Source organism: Rhinoderma darwinii, chromosome 6, assembly GCF_050947455.1.
Source record: "Rhinoderma darwinii isolate aRhiDar2 chromosome 6, aRhiDar2.hap1, whole genome shotgun sequence".
Classification (NCBI taxonomy): domain Eukaryota; kingdom Metazoa; phylum Chordata; class Amphibia; order Anura; family Rhinodermatidae; genus Rhinoderma; species Rhinoderma darwinii.
In genome coordinates this window covers 41,548,809-41,563,614 of record NC_134692.1, presented here as the reverse complement: position 1 = coordinate 41,563,614, position 14,806 = coordinate 41,548,809, and the positions used below count along the sequence as shown (strand labels likewise).

Sequence of the window (14,806 nt, the reverse complement as noted above, 5' to 3'; positions counted from 1 at the left end):
ACTACACCCCACCAGCCATCTACAGGAGTAGAAACTAGTCCTTGAATTCATTGGCAGATCCCAGCCACCACTCCGATCTAACATTTATCACCTACTGGGGGATTGATGATAAACGCTAAGAGTGGAAGACTCCTTTAAACATTTTTTTTTGAGAGCCTTACCTGCAAAGATTTCTCCTTGATATCCAAGGTCCTTTGAATGAGGGACTTCTCCTCGTCATTTCTCTGTTTTTCCATCTGACTTTCTGTTTGCATTTTCTTTATATAAGCAGACATAGTCCTTTCTTTATTTTCCAGTTCCGCTCTAAGTGAGGGAAAAAAAAATAAAATATATAAACCCGGAGGCTTTCCTTACCATGGATAAATTAGGAATAATGGAATGGACTAGAAGGACGTTAATCTGAGGGGAAAGGGTATTATGTAAAAGACATGCCGCACTTTCTTGAATTCTACCTCAGTTTGGAGGTTTCCATCTGAAGCTCTTTTTGCAGCTCCTTCTGTGATTTTCTTAGGCTCTCTATCTCCGGTGCTTTTTCATCTAGCTCAGCACGGAGTTGAGAAACGGTCGCCTGTTCCTGGAGCAGGAGCTTGTATTGTTCTGTTGCTCGTTCCTTCTCACGCAACAAAGATCCTTTTAAATCTTCAGCAATGGAAGCTTCCTGCTGTACTTTGTACTCTAACAATTCAACTAAAAGAAAGATAGTCTATTTCAGCCATTTTTTAGGTATTTGATATTACACAAGATGTTGGAGTGCATTATAAAAACAGTGACTAAGTGTCATGACGTCACCATAGATTATAAAAACCCATATCCATCTAAATCCTGAAAATAAAAATCAGGTTTGACTCTGCATGTCCAACCTTCGATTGCCATCTAAAGTCATACTCATTGGGGCCTGGAAAGCCGAAATATGGATCATTCTTTGGCTTGGTCCTCAAAATGGAAAGATATTATAGTTCCCCTTGATCTCTACAGAATGACAAAAGGTAACAAGGTAGTCACAGTCCTTCTCTACCTAAGGGTATGTTCACACGGCCTATTTTCAGACGTAATTCTGGTGTTTTACGCCTCGAATTACGCCTGAAAAAACGGCTCCATTACGCCTACAAACATCTGCCCATTGCTTTCAATGGGTCTTACGATGTTCTGTTCCCACGAGGTGTCATTTTACGCGTCGCTGTCAAAAGACGGCGCGTAAAAAGACGCCCGCGTCAAAGAAGTGCATGTCACTTCTTGGGACGTTTTTGGAGCAGTTTTTCTTGACTCCATTGAAAAACAGCTCCAATAACGTCCGTAAAATACGCAGCGAAAAACGCGAGTAGTTACAAAAACGTCTGAAAATCAGGAGCGGTTTTCAGGCGAAAACAGCTCCGTAATTTCAGACGTATTTTGCTACTGCGTGTGAACATACCCGAACACAAATCAGTGGTTCAACAAGATCCATGAACTCACAGAGACTATTATTTATGGGTAGGAAAAGGAATTCTCCATCTGAATTGATCTATTCTGCAGTCACAGGGGCAACTAAAGCATCTCGCCAGCGTGGGGACTTCAGGAGGGAGTAAGACACTTGCAGGCTTAACTTGGAGCGAAGATTTAAAATTGGTTACCTTTATTTTAAGTTTCTAATTAAAATACTGCCAAGAACCAAGAATCACTAGCTGTGTTTCGGCCTAAGCTTATTTATACCGATAAGCTCCCGATTTAAAAATATAAAGAAAAGAAAATTCAATACTGGTCCCCACCATCCTGTGAGGACTCCTAGGTGCACAAATTATGGTGGCATGTCTATCATACATCCCACCAGGACTTGCAAATGACACTGGTCACGTAGAAGAAAGATACTGGGACATATTTCCTGCTGCATTGCTAGGCAGTGGTCTAAAGAAATCAAAGCGCTGCCTAACCAGAATAGGAAAAGGGAATAAAACACCAATTAAGGAGCATGAATTAATATATACTCTATTCAAATAGGGCCTGGAGCTTATTTGGGTAGGAAAAACGAAAAAATAAATAAAAGGTTTTATTGCTACTAGTGGAGAACACAGTGCCTCACAAAAGGGAACATACATTGGCACATCGGGTACCTACAGGTCTGAAACGCAGATTAACATGGAAACCATTTGCCACGGTGCGGACTTTAGAGCTCATACAAACGGCATGGGTTATATACTTACCCTGTCTGCGGAGCTGATGTTCTCTCGTATGTCCTCTTTCCTCGGTGCTGGTCAGAGTATCTTGCAGTTTTTGAAGCTTCTCCTGATTTTGTAGATGAGACATACGCAACTGTGAACGCAGGTCCTGAATTTCAGAGAGCAGACTACTACGATCAACGGAAAGAACGTGCTCCAGGACAAGACGTTTCTGCTCCTCCTGCAAAGAAGTATTTTTAGGGGATTTTTTTTTTCCTAGAATGTACGCCATCATTATATGAGAATATGTGTTTCTAAAATGTGAGCTCGCGAGCAGGGTCCTCACTCCTCTTGCTTGAATAGTGAATTACTTGTCATTATGTAACGTCTGATTATTTGTGCACATTCCCTCTGAATTGTCAAGTTCTGTGGAATATATTGGCGCTATAGAAGTAAATTATTTTCAATAGTCTGCAAAAGGAGTATTGAAAACAAACCAAAATAATAAGTATTTTCAGTCTCTGCCAACCTGTTCCTTAATAAGATGCTCCATCTTTTCGGACAATAAATTTTTGTCTCCAGAGCCACGACGTATGTCGGACTGAAGTTCCAATCGCAGATATTCTCTCTCACTTTCCAACAGTGCCTGCACACTATGCAACAGGTCCCTTCTCCAGTCCAAGGTGGTGCTTTCCTAGCATTAAATGAATTGAAAAGAAAAATTTAAAGTAATGGTCCACAATTAATACAAAGATATAATACTGTGTCACGATCTCTCTCTCTCTCGCGGGGGAGGGGGGGGGGGACCCCCCCCCCCCCAAAAAAAAATATCTACCTTCTCTTCTTTGTCAGCGGCCTGAGCTAAAGCTGAACTCAGTGACTGGATGGTTTCTTGCAAGTTCTGTTTCTCCTTCTGCCAAGTATCTATCTTGATTGCAAGATCAGAACAGTCTGGAATGGTGGACTTTACCAGAGGACATTCAGACAACTCAAGGATTTTGCAGCTTTCCTCATGCAGCATATTCAGCATTCTCTGCACAAAACGATAAGATACAATGAAGTTACATCTGAACTTTAAACAAATTCAAAACATTGAGTCTTCAAGACGGATACAGTACGTCAAATTGTGTATTGCAAAAGACAGCAATAAAAAGCAGATCTTTTGGTACGCTCCACAAAATCTCTCGTCAAGATTTTTGGGGGACACCGAAATCTTGGGTATATGCAGTTGCCACTAGAAGGGGGACTCCAAACACCAAACACACCCACACAGGATATACTCCTCCTGCAGACACGGCGCTAAACCATAATGTATTAAAGCAGTAGGAGAACCAGAAAAACCAAAAAGAAGGAACAGAACTCGAGCCAGAGACGAAGGAAACATCAAAATGTAAAACCTGGCTAACGTCAAGAAAAGAAAAAAAAAAAAGGGTTAACATTATCGGATGGGAGCTGCGTCACCCAGTGAGCTCCACAAGAAAGGGATCTCTTATTCTCGCTTGAGACAACTTGGGACATTTCAAAGCAGTCCCCCCAGGGGTGGGAACAACCACCAAATGAAGTAGTGAGGCAACCTAATCCACAGCCACCAGTAAAACATCGCAACTAAGAGAAGCGTCCAAGGATGAAAACGTGTGCACAGGTGAACGCCTGCACAGCCCACGAAGCCCTTACCACGAATATAGTGAGCCGTAACTTGGAATGGGGACATTGTGACCTTGGCCTGATACAGTCTACCAATTGCCAACCAGACTCAACATGTGATGATAGCCTAAGAGGTCGGAAGGCCTTTCTGCAGACCTTCTGGAACAAGAATAGGTAAATTAAGAATAGGTAAATTCGTATAGCCTAATCCACGTTCAGGTTGTGCAGTGGAAAGCAGCGCAAGGGGAAAAGTGTCTATCTACTATTTTCAGACACTCCCTGCGCATGCCCAGCTGCCCACTACACTTGCATAGAGGTGGCGGAAGGATCTCATTTTAACACTGCCCATGTGCGAGAGGAGAGGGGCTATTCTGAGTGACTACAGAAAAGAAAACTTTACCGCCCATGCTTGGCCACAAGATCAGAGTTAACAAAATGGATGCACAAAAGCAGGCTGCACTTATTACGCCAGGGACCGATTTCCTTGTGATCAAAAAATAGATACTTTTGAAATAAGACATTGGATTTTATTGGTATGACTTGCAAAAATGCTTAAAATAAGGTTCGCTACATTAAATATAAATGCAATGGTGGTACAACCAGTTTAAGGCCAACCTCCTAGTGGCAACAGAACAGACCCAAGGTGTATGTGACACGAGCGACAAACCAAAAGGCACTAGGTAGGACTGAAAAAGTGAAATCTAAACAGCAGTTGTAATGAAAGTTTACCTGCAGTTGTGGAGAGAGCCCTGCGCTGCCCAATGAATCCACCTTTTGTTTAATGTGAAACAAGTTCGCCATATAACGTAGCTCGGACGTGGTGCCAACTTCAGGCCTGTAATCTAGAAATAAACTTCTTTTCAGTAACTACTTTGCAGCAGTCAATGAAGATCATCAATTATTGAATGTAGCGAGGAGATCAAATTTGCTCTTACCCAGTTCCTCAGATTTATCCGAATCAATCTGATCATCCCTGGAGCTCTGCGGGTCATCACAAGAATCATAATCTGTCTGTACACCATCTCTTATCTGAGGACGAACGAACAATTTTAGAATAATGTAGCTACCTATAAGAATAATACACCTGTCACTTATTGGAGGTTCAGTGGATATATCACCATGGAACTCAATACTACAGAAGACAATCTTGACGGTTGTGGCTCGTAAAACAACAACTCTGAGCCACCAGTATCATGCTATGGCTGGACCCTGGTGTATACATGAGCTATAGAAAACTACACTCAAAAATCTAACATAATATAATATAAAAAATAACACCTTGCACTTACTGGACTTACCCCCTGCTCCGAGAAATTGCTTTCAGAGATAGATGGAGTGCTGGATCCTAAAAGATCACAATGTCCAGGTCTTTTAATGCAAGAAGATTTCGATCTCATAAGCTCAGCGCTGTGATCAATGCTCAGTTCAGAGAAGGGTGTGAATGCCCTCAGACTGTGTATCGCTTCCTCTTGTTTTCTAACCATTTCAGGGGAGTCCCAGGTACTCCAGTCCGTTAGGCTTTCGGAGAAGCTCCTGGCTTTACCAGGTCTCGGCAGCTCAGGCTTTTGTTTTAGATCTTCGAAGTTCTTCTTTTGGAGGTCCCCTGCCATCAGTGTAATCATGGCTTCTTGGCTCACTAGTGCATCATGCAATTTCTTAACCTGGGTACCAAGATTCTGGGAATGCGTCTGCAACTCTGCCACACAAACATCTCGTTTCTAGGTGTATATAAAAAAAAAAAAAAAAAAAAAAAAAAATATTTAGATAAGTCAACAGCACTTCCAGTATAATTGTAAATCATTTTCACCTTTTACGTTCTCACCTTCAGCTGCTGTAGAACATCCTGGGCTTTATCTTCTCTTCGTTCACATTCAGAAAGCAATTCTTCTAGTTCTAGCCTCAAGTTGGCAAGCTGAGCCTGTGCATTGTGAAGATCAGCTTCTCTCTCGCTGGCCAGATTCTCGGCAGTAGTCAACTGCGCCCTCAAAGCAACCTAAGTAATAATTGGGATTAATGATAGAATGGAAGAAGTTTCTGTATTTCACAGGTGTCTGAAACCCATAAACACCTCATATTTTACTGCCGACATTGCAGCGCATAAATCGGTACAGTTTATAAAACAACGTTTTCTAAGAACTCCCCCCCCCCCAAAAAAAAAATAATTTAACTTTATTACATTTTTACAACTTTTCTACACCATGCGACTTTCACAATCTCATGGCTAGTAACATTTACACTGTTTCTATTGATCCCTCCATACATGAAATCTATTCCCGATAATCTTACAGAAGGGCTTGCATCATAGTGCAGTATAAGATACTGTGATATTTTATCAAATGCTTGAGATGGGACACTTGCCACCCATGAGTGCAGTAGGACACGGCAAATATTACAGATCAGAGCAGTTCCTAAAGAAGTACCAGGTGTAATGGAGTAGCGGCACAGAAATATACTAACAAATCAAGGCTCACCAAAGGGGGTACGGCTTCCAACTCCATAAATTCATCCTCATCAGTTTGTATTTGCACCTCTTCAGTGAGGATCGTAGCTTTCTTCTCCCAATCGCTCAGCAGCTGCTTCAGGTCCTGGATTTCTTGTTTGTATTCTTCCTCTCTCTCACTTTGTTCATTGGAACATTTTGCCATTACATCTTGAATTGAAATCCTCTCTCCTTGCATTTCTTGAAGGTCTATTTTGGCAGCTTCTAGAGACAGTGAACTTTGAGCCAACTGATTCTCAAACTCTGCTCGATCACCTGCGTTCTGCTCCTGCATTGTCTGAACTAATAGTTCTTTCTCCATAAGGAAACCCTCCTTCTTCCGTAATCTATCTTGCAGTTCTTGCAGCTGGACTGAGAGGCTGACAATTTCTTCTTCCCGCTCTGAGAAACGACTCCGGAGGAGCTCACTCTCCTCCTGCAGATTCCTATGTTGCACGTGAAGAGTCTCTAGTACTTGGTCATGCTGTCTGCTGGACTGTTGTACATTGTGTAAATTCCTTTCCAGGACCTCCATTTCAGTGATGTGCAGGGCTTCTTTCTCTTCCAGTTCTTGTTCTAAAGCTTCCATTTCAGCCTTGTACGAGGACTCTGCGTCATCTAGTTTTTTGTGTGCTGCGTTTCCTCTTTGTAATTGTTGAGCTCCTTTTCTCAGTTCCCGTTGTAAGTTCTCCACTTTTCCAAGCCCCAGCTGATCCAAACTTTCTTGACTGTCACTGATTTCATGCCTGTTTGGCCCCAATTGTTCCAGTTCTTGTTGCAATTTTTCAATCACTTCATGAAGCTGCTCAACTTCTTCTTCCTTGTCCTTGCGTAATCTGTCTAGGTCACTGCGAAGAAGTTCAACAAGGGATCTCAATTCCTCCACTTCTGCAGATTGAGAGCATGTTGTCTAAATTTGGGGAAAAAATTTTTTTAAAAAATGTAAGTTTTTTTTTGCAAAAGGTTTTAAAACCATGTATCAGCTCAATTCCCCTACAAAGGCTGCTGCAAGAGAATTGTGCAGCTGCCACAGATTCCAGAAACTAGACCCACGACGATCAAATGCCTTTAGAAATGGGGGTTGTCCAGTGTAAAGGTAATGTATAAAATAAGGTTTATATTATCAGTTTAAAAAAAAATTATTCAATATTGCAGTGGTTACGAGATCAGTCAGAATAGGCTGATGCTTTCTGTAGGTCACTTGTCAGCTTTGCTGTATAGACTGGGACATAACCGTCTTCTGATCTTTAAGTCTCATTCTGACTGCAGTTTTTTGATGCAGCCACAATCCGGAGTGGATCATGAGGAAGGGGAAGTATTTACGAAAGATTCTATTTCTCTTTTTGATTCCACTCCTAGTAGCAGCTTCAGAAACTGCGGTAAAAAAAACTGCAATGTGAAAATTTGCCCTTAGAGGGAGGATGAGTGAATTGTACAACTGGAGGCCTAGATAAGGTAGGATAACGATAGCGCGCACGCACACACTACAGGAAGAAAGTGTGTTCCCCAAGATGTTTAAAAAAAAAAAAAATAGCTACAACATTTACCTCTTGCTGCAATCTCATGATCTGCTCATTCAAATGGTCAATCTCTTGGTTCTTCTCCTGAAGCAGTGCCTGAGGAAGTTGTAAGGTAGATCTAGCACCATCTTCAGCATTCTGAGAGCGCATGGTAAATATTTCATCCTGTTACAACAAATAGAAATTATTACACCCAGAGTCAATCTGATAAATAATTTGTACTGTACGTGATATACTTGCCTTCAACCGCAAATACTCCTCCTGGACTTGTTGCAGAGCTTGTTCATACTGATTACGCTGGACGTTAAGCTGCATGTTAAGTTGGAAGACTTCCTCTCTTTTGTTCATCAATTCTTCCCTAAACTGCTCTAGCTGCTCAACCAAGCTCTCAGCCTTTATAGAAAAAGTTATATATGTTAAAGCGGAACAGGAAAGCAGCACAATCCCATTATCAGTGTTGGATATAGGGTTTCCTTTCCTATAGCCCTTCTGTCTCTCAAAGGGAAGCAGAAAGCCAGGGTAGAAACACTAAAAATCCAAATATTATTCAACCCAGTAGCAGCTTGTCAACTCTACATCACAAGTTTTTCCCATTAAAGGCTATGTACACCTTTGAGGGCTTTTTTTTTTTTTTTTAAATAAACAGGTCAGGTCAGTGTATTTTGTGTAACTTCTTAATTAATTTTAAAAATTAGTTTTACTTTTAGAGATACATCTGCTCTGTATTCCATATACAGAACAGCTGTATCATTCGTTTTTTCAGTGACTGTCAGGTCCGCAGGACTGACGGGTTCAGTGTCGGAAGGTCCTGAGTGTCTCTGACATGCAGGATCCAGCTGTAATCGATCACATCTAAGTTATGAACTTAAATGTGATAGTTTACAGGTGGATTCTGTGTGTCAGACACGCAGGACATGCTCTCACTGAACCAGTCAGGACCAACAGATTCAGTGAAAAACAAAACGATACAGCTTTTCTGTAAAGAGAATACAGAGCAGCTGTATCTGCAAACGTAAAACAAATTTTTACATTGCATAGACCTAGATTTAAAACATAACATTCTAGGGACCTGCAGCCACCACGCAATGGAGCTTACTGCATACTCTGATTGGGAGATTACTACATACGGTTTATACATTGACCTCAACAAAGTGCCCCTAGTAGTACCAGCAGAAAGACAGAATCTTATGTATAGAAAATCTATTTCTATGCATTCTGCGCTATTGTCTCCAGTAAAATCATGGGACACCCCGACGGGACCAATTAAAGTCAATGAGTACCGTCGGCGTGCAACGCTTCCGTTATTCCCTTGTTCGGCTACTTTGATGGAGCAGAACGGAACACACCGATGCAGGTGTGAACGAAGCCTTACTTTTACAAATATCAGTCATAACATACAGCTAAAATATTGGTACTCTATTTAGAAAATGGTTCGTCAAATTTATTAGGAAAACGTACCTCTTTTTCTTTTCTTTTCAGAGCTTCCCGCTGTGTCTGCAGCTCTTGTTTTAAGAGATGGTCAGGCTCTCCCTCAACAGGTACTCTATGACGGGCCTCATCAAGCTTCGACTGAAGGGCAGAGATCTGTAGTACGTTGTTGTACTGCTGCTGCTGTATGGCTTCTTTATCCTTAACCATGTAGAAAACGTAATTATTAACATAAGTTGAGATCTCCCCAGAAGACCACCTCAGAGAGGACCAACCCCCATAAAGACCAACATTTTCTGTGAATGATTTGCAATTACATTAGTCTACGTACAGTGGCCTTCTTTAAAAATGAATGGTCACTGGTCCGAATGATGTTTGTTTTTAACAGGTGTTTAGCAGAGACCCCTTGACCCTTATTTGAGCTGCTTCATCCCATGAAATTAAACACAGCATGGCTTAATAGAGGGCAGCCAGGAGAGTGAAATTAAAAGCTTTGAATCTCTTCTCTTGCTTTCCTCCCAGCACCGATGCATGCCTGATCGAATGCAGCGCGGGTGGGCAAGCACCACTTACTGGAGGACGGGTGGGAGCAAGACGAGGGGAGTTACCAGGTGCTCTGTTCAGTTGACATCATGTTTCCATGAACAGAGCTCAGCCCACACAATTCGCTTACATCGTATGGAGTAAAACAAGTTAGCCATGCTGGGTAGAATGAGAGGGGAGACTATGCAAGGGACTGAAAAGAGGGAGGCTATGCTGGCGACTGAGAAGCTGATGGAGTCATCCTCAAGCCTGACAAGATGAGTTGTCCTAGGGACCCATAGGAAACAGTGGAGCTTTGCTGGGGACTGAGAAGGATACTGTCCAGTATTATGCTGTATGCACTGTTCTTCACCTTGTAGCTCTTTAATAGTTATGAAACTAAAACTCCCATCACAAGTCTCTGGTAGGGTATACTTCCCAGATGCAGGGAATACAGTACTGTATGCTATATACCGTGTCACTGATGACATGATTTTGGAATGTTTCTTCATTTTGTGTTTAACGTACTATACAGGTTTGCGGACTGCAGTAAACACTTTAAAATAAGTATTCAGAATGCAGGTTAGAGGACAACCTCCATCTAAATAGCATGTATAGTCTCCAGTGATCCAGACAACACCTGGAGCAGAAGTAAAATTATTTTTTGTCAAATCCCATATAGGCATATTAGTCCTTATTCAAACATGTGTACAGAAGTGCAAAATAAACGTATGCTTCAAACATGTGCAATCCAAAGAATACAACGTGAGAAAAGACTAATAAAATTATATATAATATATATAGGAAAAACCCCAAAACAAAAAAAAACGTGGGAATGACCGTATAAATTTATTTTTGATAGGGAGAATGGATCCCCCACCTCAAGAAAGAGTGATAACCCTGCCTTACCTGTAGAAGTTCCTTCTGCATCTTCTGCATTTTTTGCAATTCTGATTCCAGTTGGCTGCACTTCTTGGCGGCATCAGCATTGCTTAGGGCAGCCTGCTCCAGCTCTTGTATTCTTGACAACATTTTATCGATTTCTTCATTTCTTTCAGTAATCTCCTGCTCCATATGATCTTTTCCCTGAAGCAGTAGTTTGCAATCAGCTGCTTTCTCTTTCACACGAGCCTCCAAAGTTTCAATCTATAGAAGAAATTAGTGGAGGATCTATCATTCACTTGGGAATAGTGCAAGGAGCTAAACGAAAAACAAATAAAGCCGGGATGCCATGCAGCACTATCGAGTTAAAGCAAACAAGCAGCTTCTATCTACTAATGAAGGCAATCATGCAGGAGAATTACTGGATGCATCGGACAACATATGGGTCAATAAGTCATTACAAGAGAATTTCAGATGGAGACATGACGGATCATACCTGGGCACTCCAGTCATGGAGCTAGGTCATAAGGAGAAATAAAAAGGATGAGGGGGGCGGGAAACAAAAAAAAAAAAAGAAGGATATTAAACGTTAAAAATGATCACTGTTGCGGTCAACAAAAGCTAATGAAAACCAAGCAGTGTATGAACTGGTAACTGTACTCCTACAAAACTAAAAAAGGTATGCAATAAAAAAAAGAAAACTTCAAAAAGGGGTGTTTCCAAACGAAAAAAACCAAAAACATCAATTACAGAAAATTACCTATACGTGTCAGAATGCTCACCATTTGATGCCACCATAGCGAAATACTTATTAATTTTCATGATCTTATCCAGCTCTGTAAGGCACCTTTGTATTGATGCTGCCACGACTTTCTGCGGGTGGGATTACCATGTAAAGGACTACAGTGCTCATGAGATTTTCTCCTCTCACAGACATAGTCTCCATTTACAGCTGCCTACATGCCCCTATAGTACAATTTCTAATGTAGCATTGTAATGACACTTTCTACTATGGAGACATAGCTCTGCTATTCTGCATGATCTGCTGCCCAGGATGTGCAACATGATCCCTTCAAAAAGGACAGGAAGGGAAGGGAAGGGGGGGGGGGGGGGGGGGGGGAGCAGGCATATGATGTGTGATGTCCTGTACTACAGGGAGGGGGAGAAGGGAGATACCCCCTTGTTCAGTGTCCAGAACATCAAACAAGCAGGAGATAAACCCCAGGAGCCTGGTCATGTGACTACTGGTTTACAGAGACATTTCAGCTACAGACTGAACATTTGTAAGCGACTCATCTTACTGCAGTTTAAAGAGGCTCTGTCACCAGATTTTGCAACCCCTATCTGCTATTGCAGCAGATCGGCGCTGCAATGTAGATTACAGTAACGTTTTTATTTTTAAAAAACGAGCATTTTTGGCCAAGTTATGGCCATTTTTGTATTTATGCAAATGAGGCTTGCAAAAGTACAACTGGGCGTGTTGAAAAGTAAAAGTACAACTGGGCGTGTATTATGTGCGCATATCGGGGCGTGTTTACTACTTTTACTAGCTGGGCGTTGTGTATAGAAGTGTCATCCACTTCTCTTCACAACGCCCAGCTTCTGGCAGTGCAGACACAGTGTGTTCTCGAGAGATCACGCTGTGACGTCACTTCCCCAGGTCCTGCATCGTGTCAGACGAGCGAGGACACATCGGCACCAGAGGCTACAGATGATTCTGCAGCAGCATCGGCGTTTGCAGGTAAGTAGCTACATCGATTTACCTGCAAACGCCGATGCTGCTGCAGAATCATCTGTAGCCTCTGGTGCCGATGTGTCCTCGCTCGTCTGACACGATGCAGGACCTGGGGAAGGAAGTGACGTCACAGCGTGATCTCTCGAGAACACGCTGTGTCTGCACTGCCAGAAGCTGGGCGTTCTGAAGAGAAGTGGATGATACTTCTATACACAACGCCCAGCTAGTAAAAGTAGTAAACACGCCCCGATGTACGCACATAATACACGCCCAGTTGGACTTTTACTTTTCAACACGCCCAGTTGTACTTTTGCAAGCCTCATTTGCATAAATACAAAAATGGTCATAACTTGGCCAAAAATGCTCGTTTTTTAAAAATAAAAACGTTACTGTAATCTACATTGCAGCGCCGATCTGCTGCAATAGCAGATAGGGGATGCAAAATCTGGTGACAGAGCCTCTTTAACCTTTGAAAATGGAGTGCAAATGATCAGAAAACCCCTTTGATTGCAGCTGAAAAGTAACCTCTTGGAACTTTGTTTTATTTCTTTATTTTTAATTGAACATTGATTGCGTCAACAAGACCACCCTTTTAAAAAGGAAGCAATCAGCTGATATCTAGTTCTGGCTTCTGAAAAGGTATTACTCGATGAAGGTGCAGCACCCATTTTCCCTGCAGTGACTGGTGCACTTGTATATAGTATTGCTTGGGACCCACTCATTGAATTGGAGACCATGTGATATGTCTGGGCCGAGTCCATCTGAGCTGGATTCGCTAAACTCAGAGCCGTCCCTGAACAGGTCCTAAAGATTATTCAATGCAATGTTATTCAGAGTAGATTACTAGATCATAAAAACAATGGAAACGACAGACAGACATCTCATTCAGAATGAAAGTTCCCTTTTGGTAACCTTAGGCCCTAGTCACACATAATGGAAAGTCAGCCGCAGTAAACACAATACACCTCAAATGGGGCTTTTCACACGGCCGATTTTTTGGATGGCCCGGTAAACCATATATGGACAGTGAATTCAGGGGCTTCTCCTGGAGCAGAATCCCCAGCCACAGCTTCGGCCGAAGCTGTGACCAGGGTTAGGGATTCAGCTCCTACAGGGAGCAACAAAATACCCTCCTCCTCACATGCACTTCGCACTGTGAGGAGGAGGAGAGCGAGCAGCAGAAGGCACGGCCATCACTCGGATCTCATCCGAGTGACAGCCGTGCTTTATATATAATGGCCCAAAATAGATCACGCTCCAGTTTTTGGGGTCTATTGTTCCTACTGCAGCTGTGTGACGGCCGTTCAAAGAACGGCCGTGACACCGCCGAGAATCTGTCGTGTGAATAGGGCCTAAGGCTTCGTTCACATCTGCGTCAGGGCTCCGTTCAGACGTTCAGTCTGAGCTTTTAGTCAAGGGAACCCATGAACGGAACCCTGACGGAGACAAACGGAAACCATAGGTTTCCGTTTGCATCACCATTGATTTCAATGGTGACGGATTTGGTGAAAATGGTTTCAGATTGTCTCCGGTGTGCAAGGGTTCTGTCATTTTGACGAAAGCAATACTGTAGTCTACTGCGCTATTGCTTCAGTCAAAACGACGGAAGCCTTTCACAACGGAGACAAACAGAAACCTGACGGAAGCCTGATGTAGATGTGAACGAAGCCTAAGGAAATTTTATTTACAGCTACTTCTGAACGACACTAATCCTTCTGTCTGTTATCCATTTATTATGCAGTTAAGGGTTATCTTTTCTTTCTTTGGAGCAGCCATTTCTGGCTCAGGAGGGGATTACTGTAGTCAATGGGTTTAGTAACGAGAAGGCTACAAAAAGGTCTACCCCAGATCATGTGTGAATAAGATTAGAAGCTCTTTCTATAAACTGCACTTTTATTCGTTTATTCACACCCAGCATTTAAAAGGTTTTCCAGTCTTAAGAAATTGATTGCCTAATCGGAGGATAGGCCATCAATATCTCATTGGTCAGGGTCAGACTCCCGGGTACTCCCGCAGATCAGTTTTGAAGGGGCCGCAAGCTTACACTGTGAATCGCCGACACACTCGTAGCTGTGGTTCACAGTATTACAGCCTTCTGCCATTCACTTCAATGGGAGAAGGTTGTAATATTGTGAACCGGCGCTACAAGTGTGAGCAAAGGAGGAAATTAAGGGAAAACAGCGCTTGTACGAGCACTGGCTCCTTGAAAACAGCTGATCGGCGGGGGTGCCAGACCTCAACCGATGAAATATTGATGGCCTATCCTGAGGATTTCTTAGGACCGGAAATACCCTTTTAGTCAGGTTTGGGTGTTTTTTCGTCAATAATGCAGCGGCCTGGTGATGCATTTGTTTGTGCCTTTTGCTCTTGATCTAGGTGTGGAGATTGAGTCTTTTGGGCTTCTTTTGTTAAACTTAAATAGCGATCAGCAAGTTATTGCTGAACAACATGCTAAGCTTTTATG

At 42.4% G+C, this 14,806-nt stretch overlaps 2 protein-coding genes across 8 annotated transcripts in view; one reads left to right on the top strand and one right to left on the bottom strand.

The window, feature by feature from the left end:
* Positions 1 to 14,806, top strand: part of C6H21orf58 (chromosome 6 C21orf58 homolog) — a 104,321-nt gene that overhangs the window by 25,378 nt on the left and 64,137 nt on the right. For all 3 annotated transcript variants that reach the window (XM_075829574.1, XM_075829571.1, XM_075829572.1), the window contains one exon: positions 9,255 to 9,313. The gene's annotated coding sequence lies outside the window, so the exon portion shown is untranslated. The remainder of the gene's footprint in view (positions 1 to 9,254; positions 9,314 to 14,806) is intronic.
* PCNT (pericentrin) overlaps positions 1 to 14,806 on the bottom strand; it is a 63,895-nt gene that overhangs the window by 12,358 nt on the left and 36,731 nt on the right. For 3 of the 5 annotated variants that reach the window (XM_075829554.1, XM_075829553.1, XM_075829556.1), the window contains exons 26-40: positions 11,104 to 11,124; positions 10,635 to 10,871; positions 9,234 to 9,404; positions 8,016 to 8,168; positions 7,803 to 7,940; positions 6,248 to 7,165; positions 5,599 to 5,769; positions 5,066 to 5,494; positions 4,712 to 4,805; positions 4,506 to 4,618; positions 2,968 to 3,165; positions 2,662 to 2,826; positions 2,178 to 2,373; positions 453 to 687; positions 162 to 303 (exon numbers count right to left, since the gene is read on the bottom strand). In XM_075829554.1, the coding sequence (XP_075685669.1) occupies positions 162 to 303; positions 453 to 687; positions 2,178 to 2,373; positions 2,662 to 2,826; positions 2,968 to 3,165; positions 4,506 to 4,618; positions 4,712 to 4,805; positions 5,066 to 5,494; positions 5,599 to 5,769; positions 6,248 to 7,165; positions 7,803 to 7,940; positions 8,016 to 8,168; positions 9,234 to 9,404; positions 10,635 to 10,871; positions 11,104 to 11,124 (3,381 nt within the window). The remainder of the gene's footprint in view (positions 1 to 161; positions 304 to 452; positions 688 to 2,177; positions 2,374 to 2,661; positions 2,827 to 2,967; positions 3,166 to 4,505; positions 4,619 to 4,711; positions 4,806 to 5,065; positions 5,495 to 5,598; positions 5,770 to 6,247; positions 7,166 to 7,802; positions 7,941 to 8,015; positions 8,169 to 9,233; positions 9,405 to 10,634; positions 10,872 to 11,103; positions 11,125 to 14,806) is intronic. The other 2 variants (XM_075829555.1, XM_075829557.1) reach the window with 2 other exon arrangements.